Genomic DNA, 23,704 nt, shown 5'->3' on the forward strand with positions numbered 1-23,704 from the left:
GCGGATGGACGTGTACGGGTATGGAGACAACCTCATGAATCCATGGACCCTGCATGTCAGCAGGGGACTGTTCAAGCTGGTGGTGACCCTGTAATGGTGTGGGGAGTGTGCAGTTGGAGTGTTATTAGACCTCTGATACGTCTAGATACGATTCTGACAGGTGACACGTACGTAAACATCCTGTCTGATCACCTGCATCCATTCATTCCATTGTGCATTCCAACGGACTTGGGCAATTCCAGCAGGACAACGCGTCACCCCACACGTCCAGAATTGCTACAGAGTGGCTCCAGGAAGTAGGGTTGCTGGAAGTCACAGTACAACACAGAAACACAAAACAAGGATTTTTCACTGTGTGTATGTATTTAATCAGTAATACAAGTGTGTTTCAAGAGTGCTGTGTAGAAGCGGCATTCACACAGTGTTGCCGGCTCGCTGGTAGACGAGCGTGTGCATCGAGTGGGCGGGCAGCGACAGCGACGCCTCTCCCAGCTGGGGGTCCGACACCACCACGGAGCGCCGCGTCTCCTGCCTGACAACACACAGACAACGGGGTCAGCAAACAAACCTGCGATGCAAACAGGGGTACCAATGGGCACTGATCTCTAGAATACCCGGAAACAGCACTCTGAGCACAGAACTGAAGTGTGCCTGTATAGACCGCCATATTGCAGTTGACAAAAAATATTTTCGATCGGCCTGTACATAGGAAGAGGTATCAAAAAATAACTGTATTAATTATTTAGTGGAAAACATTGCTCACTTTCATTCAAATTCCATTACAGACACCCAAGTAATTTCTCTCGGACACAATACAACGATTCCAGTGTTCAGTCCAATGTTCAAAACACTCCCTGAAGCCCCTTTGTGATAGTCGGTTGAGTACACCCGAAATCTGATTGTTTAGCTCTCGATCACTCTGAAAATAAAAATTCTGACGCTCTTTTTTCACTGCAGGAAATAGGTGGAAGTCAAAAAATGGTTCAAATGACTCTGAGCACTATGGGACATAACATCTGTGGTCATAAGTCCCCTAGAACTTAGAACTACTTAAACCTAACTAACCTAAGGACATCACACACATCCATGCCCGAGGCAGGATTCGAACCTGCGACCGTAGCAGTCGCGCGGTTCCTGACTGAGCGCCTAGAACCACTAGACCATCGCGGCCGGCAGGTGGAAGTCACATGGCGCTAGGTCAGATGAGTAAGGTGGATGTGGCATCACCTCAGTGCCTAATGCGGTGACTGTTTCTTGAGTCTTGATCGCGTCATGAGCTGGTGCATTATTCTGATGAAGGATCCATCCTCCTTAATGGCCCCTCCACAATAATAATTAGGATTAACAGTACGTTGTTTATTCACCACGTGCTCGTACACAACGCGTTGCTTATCGAATAAGACAAGGTGCATGATTTTTCCCGCACTTAGTTGAACTTTGGCCTTTTTGGGTCGTGGACTTTCAATTTACACTGGAATGATGATGATGATGATGATGATGATGATTATGTTTGGTTTGTGGGGCGCTCAAATTCGCGGTCATCAGTTGCCGTACAAAGCCCCAATTTTTAGACACTCCATTTTTTTTACTCAATCCAATCTAGCCAATGTTACGAATGATGATGATGATCATGATAAAATGATGTTTCCATTGGGAACTGTCCCGTTTCGTCTGTGGGTGATAATGATGAAACCAGCATTCGTTGCATGTGATGACTTTGTCCAAGAAATCTGGTTCTCGCTGAGGCCTTCCCTTCCTTTGTTGACACGCCATCACGTGGTGAGCCTTCTGTTCGTCACTGATCACGCAAGACACCCACTTTGCTGCAAATTTTCTGTACCCCACAATATTTCATACAATGTCTTTTGGTGATCCATAGGTTAAATTCTAATCCCTACAATCTTTCTTGCCGATAAACGACGGCCTTTACGCAACATGACATCAAATGTGTTGACATTGGTTTCAGTGTTCGAAGCTGATAGGCTTCTGGGTCGTGAAGCATCGGAACTGTCATTTTCAGCCTCCTGAAATCGTATATGCCACTCAAAACTTGTGTTTTCCTTGCGGCTAGCTCTTTGTAGGATTGCTGCAACATTTCCAATGTTTGTGATGGAGTTTTGTCAAGAATAACGCAAAATCTAACTGATGCATGCTGCTGCAACTTGAGATCCATGTTGCGTAGAGTAAACACGCCTGTACACTTTCCATGTTTCCCAACAACTGCGCATCATCAGGAAACTGATGCATAGGGTAACACGTCATGCCAGGTCAGACCTCTCCCGTCCTGCCAACATCAATATCAAGTGCAGGCGCAATAAAAAGCAAAAAAATAATCCACTTTTTTTACACTACATTGTAAGCAAAAATTATTCACTTCTGACTACGAACCTCATTTCATTGATTGTGACACAGTCGGAATCAGGGAAACGTCACAAACGGCAGGATTGCAATACTTTATTAGACGATGCCCACTTAACCAAAATAAAGCTACATGCTTTACTATCTGTCTTATGGTTATATCTCCGCCATTGGAAAGAGAAATTATTTTGTGTGATTTGTACCCTTACCGTGTACATCCTGCAAGAAACTGACAACCATTTGTAACATTACCAAGTCTAATCAAGTAGTTTTAAATATTACATCGAAAAAATAAAGTTACATAATTAATATCTCTGTTTGTAAGTATCTGACTGCAGTCCTTGTACATACGCTAATCACTCGCCACAGTACCGTAGCCCGCCGCTAGAGGAGCCAAAACGAAACGGCGTCCAATAATTCGTTTCCTGCATTCGAAGGGAAGCTACGCTGCAACGATACACACTGTGTTGGTGGAAGAGGACAGTAACAATGGATCATTATATGAGACATTGGTTGAGTGACGCAAGCGCTTTGAGTGAGATAAGACAAGTGTGAACGACGAAAAACGGTGTGGCAGACCATATCTCTGAAAAAAGTCGGGAATCGCAAGACAAGAGGATGCACTGCTGCTAGATGAACGGCGCATCACAGTCGAAGTGATAAAGGAAACATCACCAGTAGCTTAGATTTTATCATCTTGCAAGAGATTTTGAACATGATGAACGTCACCACGTACTAGCTTTCACGATTGCTGACATCCAATTAAACAGCGCGCTGAACTGATGCAGTAGAGCAGGTATCACAGCTGAGTACTGCTGTCCGCCCCCGGTAACTGAATGGTCGCCGGCACGGTAGCTCAGCGTGTTCGGTCAGAGAGCCGGTTGGCCTCTGTAATAAAAAACTGAGTGGAAGGATCAACAAACGAACTTGAACGGATATCATGTGACGTCCGCAACGACCAAACACAACGATCAACAACGAACAAAATGAAAAAAAAAAAACGGTCAGCGTGACGGATTGTCAATCCTCTGGACTTGGGCTCGATTCCCGGCTGGGTCGGGGAAGAGACTGGGTGTTGTGTTGTCCTCTACATCAGCCTATCATCCTCATCGACTGCAGGTCGCCGAAGTGTGGCGTCAAATTGAAAGACCGGCACCCGGTGAACGGTCCACCCGACAGCGGGCTCTAGCCATACGATTAAATAAACTGCTAATCCAGATAACTCATGTAGTTGCCTCATCACCGTGGACGAGCACTCCTGAAAATACCCTTGTCTCTGACGAACACTCACCATCGATGACAACGAGCTGAGTTCTATTCCTTAAGAAGTCTTCGAGTCACTCACATACACTCCTGGAAATGGAAAAAAGAACACATTGACACCGGTGTGTCAGACCCACCGTACTTGCTCCGGACACTGCGAGAGGGCTGTACAAGCAATGATCACACGCACGGCACAGCGGACACACCAGGAACCGCGGTGTTGGCCGTCGAATGGCGCTAGCTGCGCAGCATTTGTGCACCGCCGCCGTCAGTGTCACCCAGTTTGCCGTGGCATACGGGAGCTCCATCGCAGTCTTTAACACTGGTAGCATGCCGCGACAGCGTGGACGTGAACCGTATGTGCAGTTGACGGACTTTGAGCGAGGGCGTATAGTGGGCATGCGGGAGGCCGGGTGGTCGTACCGCCGAATTGCTCAACACGTGGGGCGTGAGGTCTCCACAGTACATCGATGTTGTCGCCAGTGGTCGGCGGAAGGTGCACGTGCCCGTCGACCTGGGACCGGACCGCAGCGACGCACGGATGCACGCCAAGACCGTAGGATCCTACGCAGTGCCGTAGGGGACCGCACCGCCACTTCCCAGCATATTAGGGACACTGTTGCTCCTGAGGTATCGGCGAGGACCATTCGCAACCGTCTCCATGAAGCTGGGCTACGGTCCCGCACACCGTTAGGCCGTCTTCCGCTCACGCCCCAACATCGTGCAGCCCGCCTCCAGTGGTGTCGCGACAGGCGTGAATGGAGAGACGAATGGAGACGTGTCGTCTTCAGCGATGAGAGTCGCTTCTGCCTTGGTGCCAATGATGGTCGTATGCGTGTTTGGCGCCGTGCAGGTGAGCGCCACAATCAGGACTGCATACGACCGAGGCACACAGGGCCAACACCCGGCATCATGGTGTGGGGAGCGATCTCCGACACTGGCCGTACACCACTGGTGATCGTCGAGGGGACACTGAATAGTGCACGGTACATCCAAACCGTCATCGAACCCATCGTTCTACCATTCCTAGACCGGCAAGGGAACTTGCTGTTCCAACAGGACAATGCACGTCCGCATGTATCCCGTGCCACCCAACGTGCTCTAGAAGGTTTAAGTCAACTACCCTGGCCAGCAAGATCTCCGGATCTGTCCCCCATTGAGCATGTTTGGGACTGGATGAAGCGTCGTCTCACGCGGTCTGCACGTCCAGCACGAACGCTGGTCCAACTGAGGCGCCAGGTGGAAATGGCATGGCAAGCCGTTCCACAGGACTACATCCAGCATCTCTACGATCGTCTCCATGGGAGAATAGCAGCCTGCATTGCTGCGAAAGGTGGATATACACTGTACTAGTGCCGACATTGTGCATGCTCTGTTGCCTGTGCCTATGTGCCTGTGGTTCTGTCAGTGTGATCAAGTGATGTATCTGACCCCAGGAATGTGTCAATAAAGTTTCCCCTTCCTGGGACAATGAATTCACGGTGTTCTTATTTCAATTTCCAGGAGTGTATATGGAAACCTATACTGTATGCTAGTACTTTCGTTAACAGTCTGCAGTAGGGCACCGTGTCAAATGCTTCTTGGAAACCTAGAAATATGTAATGTGCCTGTTGCCCTTCATCATAGGAGAGAAGTGCAACCTGAGTTTCACACGAGAGATGCTTTTTAAAAGCGCCCTGATTTGTGGACACAAGCTTCTCGGTCTCAAGAAAATTCAGTACATTCGAACTGAGAATGTGTTCAAGGATTCTGCAGCAATCCAAAGTTAGGGATATTGGTCTGTAATTTTTCGGGTCTGTGCTTTTGGCCTTCTTATATACAGGAGGCACCTGTGCTTTTTTCCAATCGCCTGAGACCTTGCCCTGTGCGAGAGATTAGCTACAAACGCATGCTAGGGAAGGGGCCAGTGCCGTAGAGCAAGACCGGCCGTGGCATGCCAGACTTCATGCGTGCAGCGTGTGCGGGCCACCGGTTGGCCAAGAGCTGGCCTGTCACTCGGCGTTGCTCCGTCCTTGTCAGAACTACCCGGTACAGGGCGACATTTCATTTATCACTGCGGTGCAGCATTCTTCGGTCGGCACAACTCCCGGAGAACGGCATAATCGTGCCGTCAGCGCCTTTTAACCTTCACTAGTTGTTCGTGGTGTGAGGGACGTTCACAATTTCAGTGGACGTATGCACAACAAGAGGCAGTCAAGTGATCTATCGTCACAATCCTTTAAAATGAATTGAAATGGCAGAAGAGAGTGATGAGAATTCTCAATTCGCATAAACGATTGGTATTGTGTATTTTCTATGAAATGACATCACATTACCATGCAGTAAGAATTTAAAGATTTAATTGACAACGAAAGAGCGGGATTCTTTGTTTTCTACATCAAAAAGCACTTTTCACTACATTATCAGGCCTGGAGCACACTGAAGTAATTGGATGTACGAATACTCACACACATTATTCCACTGACAGCTGTTACAGTTTCCAGTAGAACTGAATGAAGAGTATTGAGACTTCATATACCACTGAAAAGTATGTTGGTTAAGTGAAGGAGCATGCCTGGAACGATTTTTCAATTTTAAATTCGCTCTTGCTGTATTTAGGAAGGAAAAAGGAATGCAGAAATGAAAATTAGAACAGCCGAAATGGAGTGCACGTTTTGCATTTTAAGTGGTCTTGACTCCACACTGCCCACTGTAAGGCATTGCTAGGTAAGTTTATTTTGATTTAATGGGGATGCATTCAAAAAGAAAACGCGATGCAGAAGGGACGCATTCTCACAAAGACAGTCCAATTCCCTAAGCTCAATGGCGTTGAAGAAAATGCTAGGTTTGAAGAATTCATTGAGGCATTGAAATAATTGCAAGAACAGTTTTATGAAGATTTTGACGACACTGTAAATTTTACATTTGTTCCTGAGCATTTTTGGTCACCGTTAGCCGTTTCAGTTGAAATCGCTCCTGTAAATGTGCAGATGTAACTGATTTATCTGCAAGGTAATTCCAGTTTTATCGACGAATCTTTTTACGTTAAAACGTTCCTGAAAGTCTACATTGCTTTCCTCAGGTAGAGTTTCCAATTCTCCATAATGAGGTTGCAAAGGTGCTACAGTATTTCGACATACATATTTGTGTGAAAAATCTTTCTTCGATTATGAAAATAAGTAAGTCACGACTACGTAACAGCTTGAGTCCGAAACTCAGTAAAATTGTTTGCGTCTGTCCGAATGCTGGCAGACTGTACAACATAAGATTTATATTATGTCTTCAGCGCGCCAAAAATAATTAAATAATACTGAAAATTTCTTTTTCTTTTGACCTACGCTGTTGAGAAATGTGAAATACAAACTCTACATCTACATCTACGTGATTACTCTGCTATTCACAATTCAGTGCCTGGCAGAGGGTGCAATGAACCACCTTCAAGCTCTCTCTCTACCGTTCCACTCTCGAACGGCGCGCGGGGAAAACGAGCACTTAAATTTTTCTGTGCGAGCGCTGATTTCTCTTATTTTATCGTTATGATCATTTCTCCCTTATGTAGGTAGATGCCAACAGAATGTTTTCGCAATCGGGGGAGAAAACTGGTGATTGAAATTTCATGAGAAGATCCCGTTGCAATGAAAAACGCCTTTGTTTTAATGATTGCCACCCCAATTCACGTATTATGTCTGTGACACTATCTCCCCTATTTCACGATAATACAAAACGAGCTGCCCTTCTTTGAACTTTTTCGATGTCATCAGTCAGTCCTACCTGATGCGGATCCCACACCTCACAGCAATACTCCAGAATAGGGCAGACAAACGTGGTGTAAGCAGTCTCTTTAGTAGACCTGTTGCACCTTCTAAGTGTTCTGCCAGTGAATCGCAGTCTTTGGTTTGCTCCACCCACAATATTATCTATGTGTTGCTTCCAATTTAGGTTAGTTGTAATTGTAATCCCTAAGTATTTAGTTGAATTTACAGCCTTTAGATTTGTGTGACTCATCGCGTAATCGGAATTTAGCTGATTTCTTTTAGTACTCATGTGAATAACTTCGCACTTTTCCTTATTCAGGGTCAAATGCCACTTTTCGCACTATACAGATATCTTATCTAAATCATTTTGCAAGTATGCAATGCACATGCAGATCCCATCTTCCCCCTCCACACGGTAAGACAGCGTGGCTGGCGTTGAGAGAAATGTGAGCCGAGGCTGAGCGCTTTGCCACTCATTCCCCAGGCATTGATTTTACATTGGAGCAGAAATTTCTCAGGTTCTCCGCCAGATGTTTTACTAATATAAGTATATTGGTAGTAGTTGTTGTATGCAACGCGCATATATCCTTTTAAGCACGCACGAATCTCTACTAGCCTTTGCCTGTCGTCATTTGCGCGTTCTTTTTGTGGACTAGGAGTGCAACAGCCTTTGCTTCCTCGGCATTTTCCGAATTTGTTTGTTAAATCATGATGGTTTTTTTTCCCGTCCTTAAGCCACGTGCTACGCACATATCTTTCCAGAGCACGAGTACAACCCGTTTGAACTTTGCCCATAATTCCTCTACGAACACCATAGGGAAGTAAATGATGCCAATTCATTGTCTAAGCGAGATGCAAACAACTTCTTATCTGTTCTTTCCAGCAGAAATACTCCCTTAGCCTCGTTGACTGATTTGCTAACTTCAGTAACCATAGTCGCAAAGATGACATTCACCGTCACTAATCCTCGCCTCTACACTGACGCCATCGATAAGATCAGACCTGTTTATAGCTACAAGGTCTAAAATATTTACATTGCTTGTGGTTTGTCGAACTTGCTGCTCAAGACAGTTTTCGGAAGCAACGTTCAAAAGTACTTCGCAAGACTATCTGGCTGAACCTCCTGCTGTGAATCCGTAGACGTCCCAGCTTATACGCGGTAAGTTACACTCGCCACCAACTAGTATTGCATGATCGGGATATTTACGTGCTACTCACCAAAGACTTTCTTTAAATTACTCTAAAACTTGGGATCATTCACGCTTTATGCGTATAATGTGAATTTCCGTCAAACCGGAAAACCATATTCCTCCCGTGTGTATAATGATACATCCTACATTCATCATAAAATAACGCTCTTGGACAAGACACGGTATTTTGAAACAGAGCACAGCAGGATGCATTTAGCTGTTAAATGTTGTAGTCAGATAATTCATTCACAAACATCAGAATTTTTTTTTCAAGTATTTTTAATGTGATCATGCAGTTTTGGCATCGGTGCTTGATGTGCAGCTGCTCTCTAGCGAATGGATTTCACTGGAGACTGACTGAGAGATGGTTTTCTTGTATCCACTACGTCACCTGTCTTTCACCCTGCCTAAACAAAGACACACTTCTCCCAATCAACCGGAACTGCTATATATACCGAGCGAGGTGGCGCAGTGGTTAGACACTGGACTCGCATTCGGGAGGACGACGGTTCAATCCCGCGTCCGGCCATCCTGATTTAGGTTTTCCGTGATTTCCCTAAATCATTCCAGGCAAATGCCGGGATGGTTCCTCTGAAATGGGCACGGCCGACTTCCTTCCCCATCCTTCCCTAATCCGATGAGACCGATGACCACGCTGTCTGGTCTCCTTCCCCAACCAACCAACCAACCGGAACTGCTATATGAGATGGGGCCTCACCAAGTGATCTCTAATCGCACTCATTATCTCCGTCATTTTTTGCTGTGTGTGTAGACGTACGTACACCAGCAAACACGCGACAAGTCGCTCCTCAGCAGCATGTGCTTACTCACATCAGCCATGGTTTCACAGTTGAAACAAAAGCAAAACAAAAATAAAACGGCAACAATGCTTTTCGTCGGCTTCGAAGCACTAACACCATAAACGATTCATTTTCCCAATTGTATAAGGTCAAAAGGGGTACAAGAACTTCTCAGACACCCTGTATATTGTGCTTGTGTTTATAGATCCAATTCCTTCCACGGAATTCACTATATTTTTATCTTAAGTTGAATCATCGATACGTGGCTCAAAGTAGTTTGAGGTATAAACTAGGTGAAAAATGATCTAATACAATTATACACTCATGCTCATAAATTAAGGATAATTGCAAAATGTGGTGCCACACAACGTGGCACTACACAAAACTTTCGCTAATAGCATAGGCACTACACAAAACTTTCGCTAATAGCATAGGCACATAGGGGACACACAGGACACATATCTGTAAGTCCACGGTATTATTGATGAGTGGAGAAAACCGTCCCGAATCACATGTGCTACAAAACGCCACTGTTTCCTGCGCATGTACCCCGACATAAATATGGGATATGATCACCATGCACACGTACACAGGCCGCACAACGGGCTGGCACACTCTGGATCAGGTGGTCGAGCAACTGCTGGGGTATAGCCTCTCATTCTTGCACCAGTGCCTATCGGAGCTCCTGAAGTGTCTTAGGAGTTTGATGACGTGCAGCGATACGTCGACTGAGAGCATCCCAGACATGCTCGATGGGGTTTAGGTCTGGAGAACAGGCAGGCTACTCCATTCGCCCGATATCTTCTGTTTCAAGGTACTCCTCCATGATGGCAGCTGGGTGGGGCCGTGCGTTATCATCCATCAGGAGGAAGGTGGGACCCACTGCACCCCAGAAAAGGCGGACATACTGGTGCAAAATGACGTCCCGATACACCTGACCTGTTACAGTACCTCTGTCAAAGACACGCAGGGGTGTACGTGCACCAATCATAATCCCATCCCACACCATCAAACCATGACCTCCATACAGGTCCCTTTCAAGGGCATTAAGGGGTTGGTATCTGGTTACTGGTTCACGCCAGATGAAAACCCGGCGAGAATCACTGTTCAGACTATACCTGGACTCGTCCGTCAACATAACCTGGCACCACTGTTCCAGTGACCATGTACTGTGTTCTTGACACCAGGCTTTACGGGCTCTCCTGTGACCAGGGGTCAGTGGAATGCACCTTGCAGATCTCCAGGCGAATAAACCATGTCTGTTCAGTGTCTGGAGACAACTGTTCCAGTGGCTGCGGTAAGGTCCCGAGCAAGGCTACCTGCAGTACTCCGTGGCCGTCTGCGGACACTGAGGTGAGATATCGGTCTTTTTGTGATGATGTACACTGTGGACGTCCCGAACTGTAGCGCCAGGACACGTTTCCTGCCTGCTGGATTCGTTGCCATAATCTTGAGATCACACTTTGTGGCACACGGAGGGCCCGTGCTACGACCTGCTGTGTTTGACCAGCCTCCACTCGCCCTAGTATTCTACCCCCCATAACGTCATCAATACGTGTTCTTTGAGCCATTTTCAACAGACAATCACCATTAGCACGTTTTATAACGTCTGCACACTTACTTGTTACACCGTACTCTGACATGCACCAACACACCTCTGCGTATGTGGACTGCTGCGAGCGCCACCGTGCGACGACCGCAGGTCAAATGCACCGCCTGGTCATACCCCAAGGTGATTTAAACCCACAAACCGCCCACCAGAGCGTTGTTTCACCATGTATCAGCATTATCCTTAATTTTTATTATATACCTCGTTTCATGCAGAAAAACTGTTTGCTCTTATCATTACTGTGTCCAGGCCTGCCAGATGATGACGAAACAGTCTAAATTGGTTGCTGTAATATGAAGTCGTATTTAATAACAGCGTTTCATAATTCCTGTTGCAGGCTACTAGGATGGTAGAGGAGACTTTGTAGACTAAGTTCTGATAAGGAACTCATTCCTGGAAATGTACCGTTTGGATGTAAAATAAGTTTCAAAATCGGATCACTTTCAAATATCCCGCTTCGCGGTATGCACACAGTGGAGACAATGAGCTCTATACCGTGTGCTGCACAGGAGACCATGGCGCGGGTAAGGTTTCGAGTACTCGTCTTCGTGATCCCTTCTGTGTGGCGAACGACGCCCTCTTCATAGTCGATAGTGCAGCGCGTCCGTGGAGCACCACAGTCAACCTTGCCAGTATCCAAACAATCAGTTTCCTGCAGTCGTTGTTGTAGTTGGACGGGAGTGCTAGGTGATATAATTACAACAGGGACTGACGACGGAACCCTCTTCTCAGTTTGTGTGCATTCAATGAAGCGAGAGATTTGAAACTGATGTGATCCTCGAATTTATTTTACATCCAAACTGTACATTTCTGGACATGGGTTCCTTACCTACTAAGTTTCCTCTACAACCCCTAGAAGCCTGTAATAGGAATTGTAAACATCCTGTACATAAAGGTCTTATAAAGAAAGCCCTAATGACGATGAGAATTATTTCCCGAAAAGCGCCGTGAGCAAGACAATTTTAATAAAGAAAAATCGCGAATGTCAGAAGCAACAGATCTGTTGTAAAAAATTAAACAGTTGCATTTGTAGTCACCTACTTTCGAAAACCCAATGTTTTGTCGTTAAAAATCAAATAACTGGCTATATAGCCGTCAGTTTTCAAGACCATTTTGTAACGGAAAAAATAAGAAATATTTGTAACACGTACACTGCACAAACAAAGTTTTCAACCACTATTTTACCTCCACAGGGATATCTGTGTCATTTAAAGGATAACCCTGTGTGAGAGCGCGCTAATTACATATTGCTTGCAGTGCACGTAGCATACTTACTTAGCTGTTAGCTGTAAAGGTGCTAAGGATTAGAAAGACTAGTTACAGGCGATAGCATTCGCACGCAACGCTGATATTCCTGAAGTCGACCTTGCCCGTCCCCATAGTCCAAGTGTGCCGCGCGGGATTAGCCGCGCCTTAGAGGCGCTGCAGTCATGGACTGTGCGGCTGGTACCGGTGGAGGTTCGAGTCCTCCCTCGGGCATGGGTGTGTGTGTGTTTGTCCTTAGGATAATTTAGGTTAAGTAGTGTGTAAGCTTACGGACTGATGACCTTAGCAGTTAAGTCCCATAAGATTTCACATACATTTGAATTTTCAGTCCAAGTGTTGCTCGACATACAACTATAGCTCTCCGAGTACTGTCACGTGCTCGTACTGTTGTATCTGGTGTAATAGATGCCAGCTGGCTGTTCAGTCCACTCCAGATTCACTACCGATCGTCCAATTGCAATCCCGTTCCTGTAGCTTTTGACCTTTTCTTTGGTTTTCCTTCCCACGACGTCATTAAACCTCAAAAACAGAATACAAATAATTAAGTAACTCAATGATCTTTATTCTCACCTGTAGCCCTAGTGGACAGCTATAATGCACTTTTATTTTGAAAGAAAATCGTTTAAAAAGGTGCACCATTGTATGTGTACAATCGTCTTCTCAAAAAAAAAAAAAAAAAAAAAAAAAAAGCTAGCAATTAATGGACGATCTGACTGTATGCTATGAGTCGTGTCTAGAGGCAATATGACACCTGATACTTGTAATTTCACTCACAGTTATCGAAACATTCCTACTATAGTGGCCAAAGCTGTGTGTAATTTTAACTGCTCAATAGCTACATGACAGAAACACAGCTAGTATAATGATCAATTGTGCGAGCAGTTTTAACAATTCTCCAGCCATAGTAATCTTGCAAAGTACAATCTTTGCTATGAAACGATACTTCAAAATATTTACAGTGTCAGTTGGAGTTCTGCATGTGATACGGGCTATGAAAGAGTAACTCCATCAGTCTGTAGAGGTCGCTGAGGAGTTCAGAATGAGTTAAAAATATACAATAAGTCATATTATTTGACGAAAAGCCTCAGATCAGAATGGGCGATCATAAAAAATTTGCTTACTGTCAGACAGATCCAACGGAGAGAATTGACCAACTCCAAATGGAATATAATAGAAGATGTCACTCAGTAATGGTTCTGTGATGTGGGGATACAGTAAACCAATAAATACAATTATCAATCATAGCCCTTCGAAAGTAATGCAGAAGACTTAAATCTCAACTCTGAGCCAAAGAGTTGTGTTAGGACGGGACTAGAGGGGCAGTGTATGTTCTGGACATCATCGCTGATGTAAGCACTTTTCTGGAGTTAATGTTTCTGAGAGTAATGACAACAGAAATAGATCTTTTCCTGGAATTTCTGACGACACCATGTGACTCGCAGGCAATGACATTTATTCCTGGTATTTCCCCCTCCCATATCTTCCCATAGCCAACGACATACCGCGTTTTTGCGAAAACACGGAGGGGCCCCAGGGAACCAAATGCATGCAAGCTTAGCCCCCACTCCTCAATCAATTTTAATATTTATAGTTCAGTTGCATGTACATCGCGATTTCTTTGCTGTCTGGAATGAAGGGGTTCCCACTCCTTAATGAGCTAAATGCTCTCCATTGTAGCTCAGTGCTCACCTACTTATTATAACAGTTTTTTGTCCCCAGTAGTATCTAAATGATCTCACAGTGTCACACCAGCAAATGCGGTATATACATGGCATTGCGATGACATGATACAGGTGTCACGTCACCATCATGACAGCGTCAATGCTGGCATACAATGTTATGCCTCCGTTTATACCACAATTATGCCATGTATAAAATTGTATGCTGGCATACAATTTTACGCCTCCGTTCATACCACAATTATGCCATGTATAAACCAAATACATACCTCACAATGTAGCCTCGTTGCTTGCTAGTTAGGCTTTGAGACACATAGAGGCTACTGCCAGGCGATTGACAGCCATGCACTGCTTTGTGCTAAGTGACAAACTTCTCCACAGCTGTGCTTGTTACAGATGAGAACTTGGATGTCTCCTTACCTACGGGACCTGCTGTCATTCGATTATATCGTAGCACAGCCACAGCAGAAACTATCCACAGCCCAAACAGCCCCTAATCCAGTGGTGGACAAGGACAGGCAGTAGCCACAGTTTATTTGAATTGTCAAGCAATCACAAGGAATATACGAGGCTAGACGATAGGTGGTTATTACTGTAATTTTCAGTTGTAATTTAATGACATATATACTTAAATAAATATGTACAATAAATTTCCTTTTATTTTTTCAACCCTGTCAGCCAATAACAGCATACATGGGTCCCCAGGCACACATCCTCAAACACACGAACACACACACACACACACACACACACACACACACACACACACACACACACACACACACACACACGCACGCACGCACACACACACGCAAGCACGCATGCACACAAACAATGCTGGTGTGTACACCATAGTTATGCTTCATATACACTGCACATATGCCACAATAGGATAATTTGACAGTATAAATTAATGATGACATCATGGGATCATCTGCAAAATGTTAGTCGAACGGCAGCAAATCTGGAAATTGGTAAAAAATTTGTAGGATACACAAGAATGGAGATGTACCTGCAAAGAAAGTGATAACTTTATGTGGATGTGTGTATATCTGCCTACTGTGTAAACGCAGAAAAAAGATACGTGCAATGTAAATAATTAACTGTCTGACGTTAATTTGCAGGTCTCTGCCCAAACAGCACTTGAGCACGAGCTAATCACAATGTTGATACATAGCCTATACGTAAAAGTATCGGAATTATTTATCGATCATGCATTGTTGCTCTGAACCAATCACTGTAGGGCTCATCTGCTCTTTGGCAAGATGCTCTCCATTGTAGGTCAGTGCTCTGAGGTGAGAGGAGTAGGGTGTGCGTATTGAGAAAACACATCTTACACTGCCCTCTGTGCATATCTACATTAAAATATTCGACATAACTCGCTTTTTCTGCAAGTCTCAGCTTGTCCCTTCACACATGACATGACATGCAGTTCTACCAAGTCTAAAGACGTATACCTATTCCTTGTATTCCTCTTACTGTACTTCACCCTTATTCTCAACACTAGCAAAGAGACTCGCTGGGGGGGGGGGGGGGAAGTGATTTTTCGCCAGTCATAGAAACTGCAAATAGCCATATGTTGGGGTGTTGATCGAAAAATATTGGTATAGAGACCGTTCACTGCAGTAAGGGACATATCATAGGGACATAACAACTGTTTCTGCATAGTTTAAAGCAATAGATTAACTGGTTCAACGGCAATTTGGAAGCACTTTACAGCAGTGTGCTGTCAGAGCCTCTCCCTAAATGCAGTAAAAAATACCAACCTGTGTGTGGTATTCTGCAGATTAGCTACTGGAGAAAGAAGCCACTAAAAGCGCAGTTAATGTGATACCTACATGTGTATGTGCTAACTAGGTACTTTTGTCAGAACAGACGTTCTGCCCACTGGCCGAATTGAATGTTGTGCATAAAAGCCAACGCCAATGTCACTACAGCCGGCCGGTGTGGCCGTGCGGTTCTAGGCGCTTCAGACTGGAGCCGCGTGACCGCTACGGTCACAAGTTCGAATCCTGCCTCGGGCATGGATGTGTGTGATGTCCTTAGGTTAGTTAGGTTTAAGTAGTTCTAAGTTCTAGGGGACTGATGACCACAGCAGTTGAGTCCCATAGTGCTCAGAGCCATTTGAACCAAGAGCCAATGTCACTACACAAGTGTTATATTAAAGCAGCAGGAGAAACATATTTTTTGGAACAGCACCATCAAGCAATGTTATTTCGTGGGTCTGAAGACAATAAAAAATAGAATCAATGTACCAGACGCAAACTATCACCTACCTGTCTATAGTTGTGGAGTGTTTTTAACAGAGACCTTATGCAGGAAATGTTCTGTTAGATGTGTTTAGCATGGGTGCTGAGAAGCGGGCCCTGTGGTACCATGCAAAAGTGCATGTGTTGCGGAAATGCAGGTGTGAGCACTCTGGCCTAATCGAGTTCTCAAAATGTCACGTATCCACACCGCTGTCACCGGTTTTGAGAACTCGATCTGCGCCACAGCACTCACACCTGTATTTCCGCAACACATGCAGTATCACATGCACCACGGAGACCTCGGCCTAGTCGCTCCTTAGTATTCACTCTGAACAACTCGCACAGAGCATTTCCTGCTTAAGGCCACTGTTAAAACAACACCACAACTATAGACAGAAGCCTACAAAATAACATTGATTGATTGTACTGTGGAAAGAAATGGATCACACGTCGCTTTAATATAACACTTGCACAATGACGTAAACATTGGGTTTCACGCGAGACATCTGATTCGACCTGTAGGTGGAATGTTGTTTCTGAGAAAAGTACCCAGTCGATACTTTTAGCTTTTTCTTCATATAAATATCACATTAACTGTTTTTTATTACTCCAGCAGCCAAACAGCAGAACACTGCACATAGATTGGCATTTTCTTTTTACTGTATGCAGAGACAGGCTCCCCACTGGAATATAACAGCAATCTGTTGTGGACCGCTTCCAAATTACCGTCAAAGTTGTTATTCCATCGGCTTTAAAATCTGCAAAAATGGTTGTTGTGTCCCTGTCATACGTTTCCTCAATGCAGTAAATGGTCTCGACTCCAACATTTTTCGATTAGTACTCCACTGTGTGGGTATTTGCAGCTATTTATGGCTGGCAAAAGCTCTCGTTTCCCAGCGGTTTTCTTTGCTAGTACAAAGAATAGCTGTACATATCTAGAGAGCTGGCAGTCTGAATGCAATTTGTTGAGCTGACTTAACTCTTTACTTACTGAGAGCTTGTAAGCTGGCCACATGGCCATGACGTCGCTTGTCGCTTTTCGTTCCTTCATGGCAGCTGTCTACATCATATACTCTAGTTTTCATTTACTTGGCTTCAGTTTTCTACATTTACAGTATACAAACACATTAACAGTGGGCCGGCCGAAGTGGCCGTGCGGTTAAAGGTGCTGCAGTCTGGAACCGCAAGACCGCTACGGTCGCAGGTTCGAATCCTGCCTCGGGCATGGATGTTTGTGATGTCCTTAGGTTATTTAGGTTTAACTAGTTCTAAGTTCTAGGGGACTAATGACCTCAGAAGTTGAGTCCCATAGTGCTTAGAGCCATTTTGAACAGTGCTTTTATGGACTTATTACTTACTGTAGGCAGACAGAGGCTCACCATTGGAATATGACAGCAGGTTGCTTCTGAATTTCTGTTAAGCCAGTTATTACTTCGGTTTTGCTGTAAATTATCTCAGTTATGGTTGCTTCTGAATTGCTGTTAAACCAGTTATTCCCTCGGTTTTAAACTCTGTAAATTATCTTTTATGGCTTTAACAATTAGCTCTGTTACTTCCTGCAAATCTTCTAGTCGATGGCACTTGAGGAGTTTAATTTTACCACTTACTTCCCTGCATAACATTATGTTTATAGAGGTTCATATCTGTCTTGAGTGCATGCTACAAGCCCTTCTGCTGCACATCCTTGTGGAATTTTCATGTAGATCTTTAAGTTTACAACTTTTTTCTGTAAAAATATATGCATGATTACCCCTCATGTTCGGTCCAATCTATAATTATAGAGCATAAACATTTACATAGAGACTATTTGTTTAGTGTGTGTAGACATGGGTCTCCACTGGTGGTTGTAGCTGGGCGCTGAGTAGCACTAAATACTGCTGTGAATCGACTTCTGAAAATTAGTTCATACTGAATTTGCATTAAGTGATGCAGTTGTCAGTGTCAAGTCGCCACAGCACCTCACGAGATGCACTTCGTGCTGGCTGGCTGTGCGGCATCAAGAGAAGGGTGGAGCTCATGCTTACGTACATGGTGGATAGTGGAGGCAGTGCCTCTGATCGTGTTATTTTATCATGAGGCAGCTATGTCTACCAATTTTGGCCTGTTCCACGACTTTTTTACTGCTGGTTCACTTGACAAGGATGTCACGTGCTCATGCTAACATCATTATTATTATTAACCATTTTCTGTCTGTACTCAGCTTTAATAAACTACACTGACTCCAACAAATAGAACACATTAGTGCTACATTAAAGGAGGAGAAATATATTCTTTTTTATCACAATACCCATGAACAATGTCATTTGAGTGGTTCAAAAATGGTTCAAATGGCTCTGAGTAGTATGGGACTTAACTGCTGAGGTTATCAGTCCCCTAGAAAGAACTACTTAAACTAACTAACCTAAGGCAGGAATCGAACCTGCCACCATAGCGGTCGCGCGGTTCCAGACTGTAGCGCCTAGAACGGCTCGGCCACCCCGGCCGGCTGTCATTTGAGTGGTGCTGGCTTCCATGTGTATGCACTTTCACCACCTTCGGTACCTTTTAGCAGTCACTGAAAAACACACATAAAAACTGAAGAGGCCTTGAAGGCCCATTTGTACCGACCAACCGCCATGTCATCCTCAGCCCTTAGGCATCACTGGATGAGGATACAGAGGACCATGTGGTGACCGGTGCCGCTACTTCTCAACCAAGTAACTCCTCAGTTGACCTCACAAGGTCTGCAAGGTCTGAGTACACCTCGCTTGCCAACAGCACTCGGTAGACCTACATGGTGACCCATCCAGGTGCTAGCCAAGTCTGACAGCACTTCGGTGATCTGATGGGAGCCGATGTTACGTCTGTGGCAAGGTCGATGGTTTTAGCAGTCACTGACTCGATATAAATCCATGTGTGTATGATGAAACAGGCTGAAATCTGCAGAAAACGCGATTTGAGTCGAATATTTTAATGTAGATGTGCACAGAGGGCAGTGTAAGACGTGTCTTCTCGAGATCCATACACTATTCCTCTCACCACAGAGCACCAAACTAGAATGGAGAGTAAATTCCCAAAGAGCAGATGAGCCCTGTAGCTATTGGCTGAGAGCAACAGTGCATGATCGATAAATAATTCCAATACTTTTGAGTACTGGCTTTGTAGCAACATTGTGATTAGCTCTTGCTCAAGTGCTGTTTGGGCGAAGACTAATTGTTTACACCGCATACATCTTTTTTTTGTATTTACACAGCAGTCACATACATATTTGCATAAAATACTTACTTTTTGGTTCATGTATCCCATCAATCTTTACCAATTTCCAGATTTGCTGCAATTCAATTGGCATTTTAAAGTTTTCTGTGACATCATTACTATTTTATACCGTCAAAGTATCTTCCCACAGTGTATGTGCAGCACACGTGCAGTGTATGTGTGGATGTACAATCGAACGAGTGCAACTTCAGAAAAATTGTATGATTTATTCCAGAGAAAGAGCTTCACAAACTGAGTAAGTCAATAGCGTGTTGATCCACCTCTGGCGCTTATGCAAGCAGTTATTCGGCCTGGCATTGACTGACAGAGTTATTGGATGTCCTCCTGAGGGATATCGTGCCAAACTGCGTCCAATTGGCAAGTTAGGTCGTCAAAATCCAGAATTGGTTGGAGGGCCTTGCTCATAATGATCCGCACATTCCCAATAAGGGAGAGATCTGGCGACCTTACTGGCCAAGGTAGAGTTTGGCAAGCACAAAGACTGCAGGCAGGCATTATCTTGCTGAAATGTAAGCCCTGGATGGCTTGCCATAAAGGACAACAAATCAGGGTGTAGAATATCATCGATGTACCACTTTACCGTAATGGTACCATGGTTGGCAACCAAAGGGATCCTCATATGAAATGAAATGGCACCCACTACTGGTTGTCAGGCTGTACGGTGGTGAAAGGTTGATTTTCCACTGCTGTCTGAGGAGCTGGTCATATGGAACTGTAATCTCACTGACTGCCGTAGAATTGTCTTCAGTGATGAGTCCCACTAAGAAATGAGCCCTGATGACCAGCAAAGTCATGTCTAGACATGCCCCATACAGTCGTGGGATACCAACCTGACTGTCACCTGTCAAACAACCCCACAATCAGGAGAGATGGTCGAAAGTGCCATTTCATTTTATAGCAGGACTCTCTTGATTGCCACGTTTGGCACCTTTATAGCACAGCAATACATACACAATATTCTACGTCCTGTTTTGTTGTCCTCCATGACAAGCCTTCTTGGGCTTACATTTAGGCTAGATAATGTCTACCTGCACACAGTGAAAGTCTCTGCTGCTTATCGTCGTGCTTCCCAAAGCCTACCTTGGCCAACAAGTTCGCCAATCTCCCCACAGTTGAGAACGTTTGGTGCAGTATGAGCATGGCCGTCTAACCAGCGTGAATTTTGACGATCTAGCATGCCAGTTGGGCATTATTTGGCACAGTATCCCTCAGGAGGACATCCAACAACTCTATCAATCAATGCGAAGCCAAGTAACTGCTTGTGTAAGGGTCAGGCGCGTACCAGCACATTATTGACTTGCTCAGTTTCAGAAGCTCTTTCTCTTGAATAAATCATCCAATGTTTCTGAAATTGTAATTATTTTTGTCTGTACATGTATGTAACTTCAACCGATTTCTGCCACATTCATATAATTCCTTCGTGTTGCATCTTTTTTTTTTTTTTTTTTGTCTTAGAGTATACTTATCATTAATTTACAACCGACAGTTACAGTAATAACCACTTATTGTCAAGCAGTATTCTTCCTGTTTGCTTGATAATGCAAATGTTCTGGCCCAACATTGGAGCTCTTTGGGCTGCAGACAGTTCCTTCTGGGCATAGTCGAGCAACAGCAGGTCCAGTATGACTCGCAAACATCTATGTCCTCATTTACAAGCACAGCTGTGGAGAAGTTCTTCACTTAGCAGGAAACAGCACACAGCTGTCACACACGCAGCAGTAACCTCTATGTGTGTCAAAGGCAAAGTAGCGAACAACGCGTCTTCATTGTGAGTTATGTCTATGGTTTACATGTTGCATAATTGTGGTGTACACGGTGACAAAAATTTTACACTGGCTGGTGTAAAATCTTATGCTGGTGTTGACACCATCTCCACACAAACCTGATACATGTATGCATACACTGCATACACTGATGCTATGGCATCATATCGTTCAGACATTTTTTAGGCAAAAAATGTTAAATTCTTATAACAGATACGCAAACACTGAGCTGAAAGAGCATGTTTCTCGAAATCGGTGGGAGCCTGTTATCCCTGAAGTACAGACTGCAAAGGAATGACAGTATGCACGCAATCGAACTAAAAAGGATTAAAATTACTCGATGGGTGAAAGGCCAAGCTTGCACGCCACTGGATACTCAACATTTTTTTTAAAAAACGCGTGACATCATTGGCTTCAGGGCGATGGGTGATGGGACAATTCTGGAAATAATGATATTGACCGACAGTCAGATACTGGTGTCAGTTAATGCGGAAAAAGAACAGATGCCGATGTCATCAGTTTCAGGAATGCTGCCATCAGTGATTATGACCCCTCTACTGATAGGCTGTAGGAATTGATTTTTGTGACCTTGTTGCTGACCAGAAGATACAGAACTCAGGATAGAATCACAACATCGCCACAACTAAAGTAACCAACACCATAATTGATCTGTGCTGAGAAGGATGTGGTTTTGTGGTGTAACGTGACTCCGTGAGTCTGTGAGGTTAAGTTTGGTAACAGTGCTATGATCATCTGGGTCTGTTTGTCTGGCAAAGGCTCAGATTTTTAGGTTTGGCCGAGAGGAAAACGAACGTTCGCATTTATATTTTAGACCCTCCAACAGTGCTGCAACATGCGGAAATTGTTACTACTTTGCAATTCCCCATCCACGAATCAGTGACTCTTACATCGTGATGTGAAGAGAATCATGTTAATTTGGAAGACAGGCCTACTCATAGCACAGGAAGCAGATGTGCCATGTTAGTTTATCTAAAAATCAATCAACTGCCGGCCGGTGTGGCCGAGCGGTTCAAGGCGCTTCAATCTGGAACCACGGCACCGCTACGGTCGCAGGTTCGATAGTAATTTTAATAAGTTGTGGCAAGTTCCTATGGTTGCTAAGGTCATCGGTCCCTAGGCTTACACATTACTTAATCTAACTTCAACTAACTTACGCTAACGACACCACACACACCCAAGCCCGAGGGAGGACTCGAACCTCCGACGTGGGTAGCTGCGCGAGCCCTGGCAAGGCGCCCAAGACCGAACGGCTATCCCGCGCAACCGCAGGTTCGAATCCTGCCTCGGTCATGGATGTGTGTGATGTCCTTAGGTTAGTTAAGTTTAAGTAGTTCTAAGTTCTAGGGTACTGATGACCTCAGATGTTAAGTCCCATAGTGCTCAGAGCCATTTGAACCATTTTTTCAACCAACAACTATTCTGTACACTCGCGTAAATGAGGTTATAAAATAAGGGGCGATCAAACGACAACAGTTCCGCAACTCAGTTCGACAGACGTACGTGCCACATGTTGGAGAGTAAAGAAGCACAGCCAGACTAGTGGGAAACTGTATGGACTTGACAACTCGACCTCAGGTTGCGGAGAGGGCTCCGACTTACTTGTTCTGCAGGACGACGACGACGTCGTCCTGAGGCGTGAGGAAGGCGACGCTCTCGACGTCGGTGGAGTTGGCGTCGGCGTCCATCTGGAGGCTGACACGCCGGGATCCGCGCGGCACGAAGCGCGAGAAGTGCGCGATGGCGTAGTACATGGGCTGCTTGTAGAACTCGTCCGCCGTCGAATTTGACACGATGGACGCGTCCGCGGGGTTGCCGATCCAGCTGGGGCCGCCCTCAGTGTTCACCACCATGTTCCAGTCCTCCCACCCAGACGTCCAGTGCTTCGTCGCCTGTGCAGCACACAGAACGCATCTCAACAAGGGAGGCCAAACACGATCACTTAGTCTCGTACTCGCGGTAGGGCAGTACAGCTCTCAGGAAAGTGAAGGCAAAGTAGGATAAGTCCCACAAAGCAATATTCTAGAACAGGTAACATTAGTACACTACTAGCCATTAAAATAGTTACACCGAGAAGAAATGCAGATGATAAACGGATATTCATTGGACAAATATATTATTCTAGAACTGACATGTGATTACGTTTTCACGCAATTTGGGTGCATAGATCCTGAGAAATCAGTACCCAGAACAACCGCTTCTGGCAGCAATAACGGCCTTGATACGCCTGGGCATTGAGTCAAACAGAGCTTGGATGGCGTGTACAAGTACAGCTGCCCATGCAGCTTCAACACGATACCACAGTTCATCAAGAGTAGTGACTAGCGTTTTGTGATGAGCCAGTTGCTCGGCCCCCATTGACTAGACATTTTCAGTTGGTGAGAGATCTGCAGAATGTGCTGGCCAGGGCAGCAGTCGAACATTTTCTGTATCCAGAAAGACCCGTACAGGACTTGTAAGATGCGGTCGTGCATTATCCTGCTGAAATGTAGGGTTTCGCAGGGATCGAATGAAGGGTAG

General features: G+C 44.9%; 1 protein-coding gene across 1 annotated transcript in view; it reads right to left on the bottom strand.

Annotated features, from left to right (window-relative positions):
* Positions 1–341: 341 nt before the first annotated feature.
* LOC126236432 (lysosomal acid glucosylceramidase-like) overlaps positions 342–23,704 on the bottom strand; it is a 143,702-nt gene continuing 120,339 nt past the window's right edge. The window contains exons 9-10 of the mRNA XM_049945735.1: positions 22,787–23,076; positions 342–532 (exon numbers count right to left, since the gene is read on the bottom strand). Coding sequence (XP_049801692.1) covers positions 415–532; positions 22,787–23,076 — 408 coding nt within the window. The 3' untranslated portion in view covers positions 342–414. The remainder of the gene's footprint in view (positions 533–22,786; positions 23,077–23,704) is intronic.

The sequence above is a fragment of the Schistocerca nitens genome, chromosome 2 (genome assembly GCF_023898315.1).
Source record: "Schistocerca nitens isolate TAMUIC-IGC-003100 chromosome 2, iqSchNite1.1, whole genome shotgun sequence".
NCBI lineage: Eukaryota > Metazoa > Arthropoda > Insecta > Orthoptera > Acrididae > Schistocerca > Schistocerca nitens.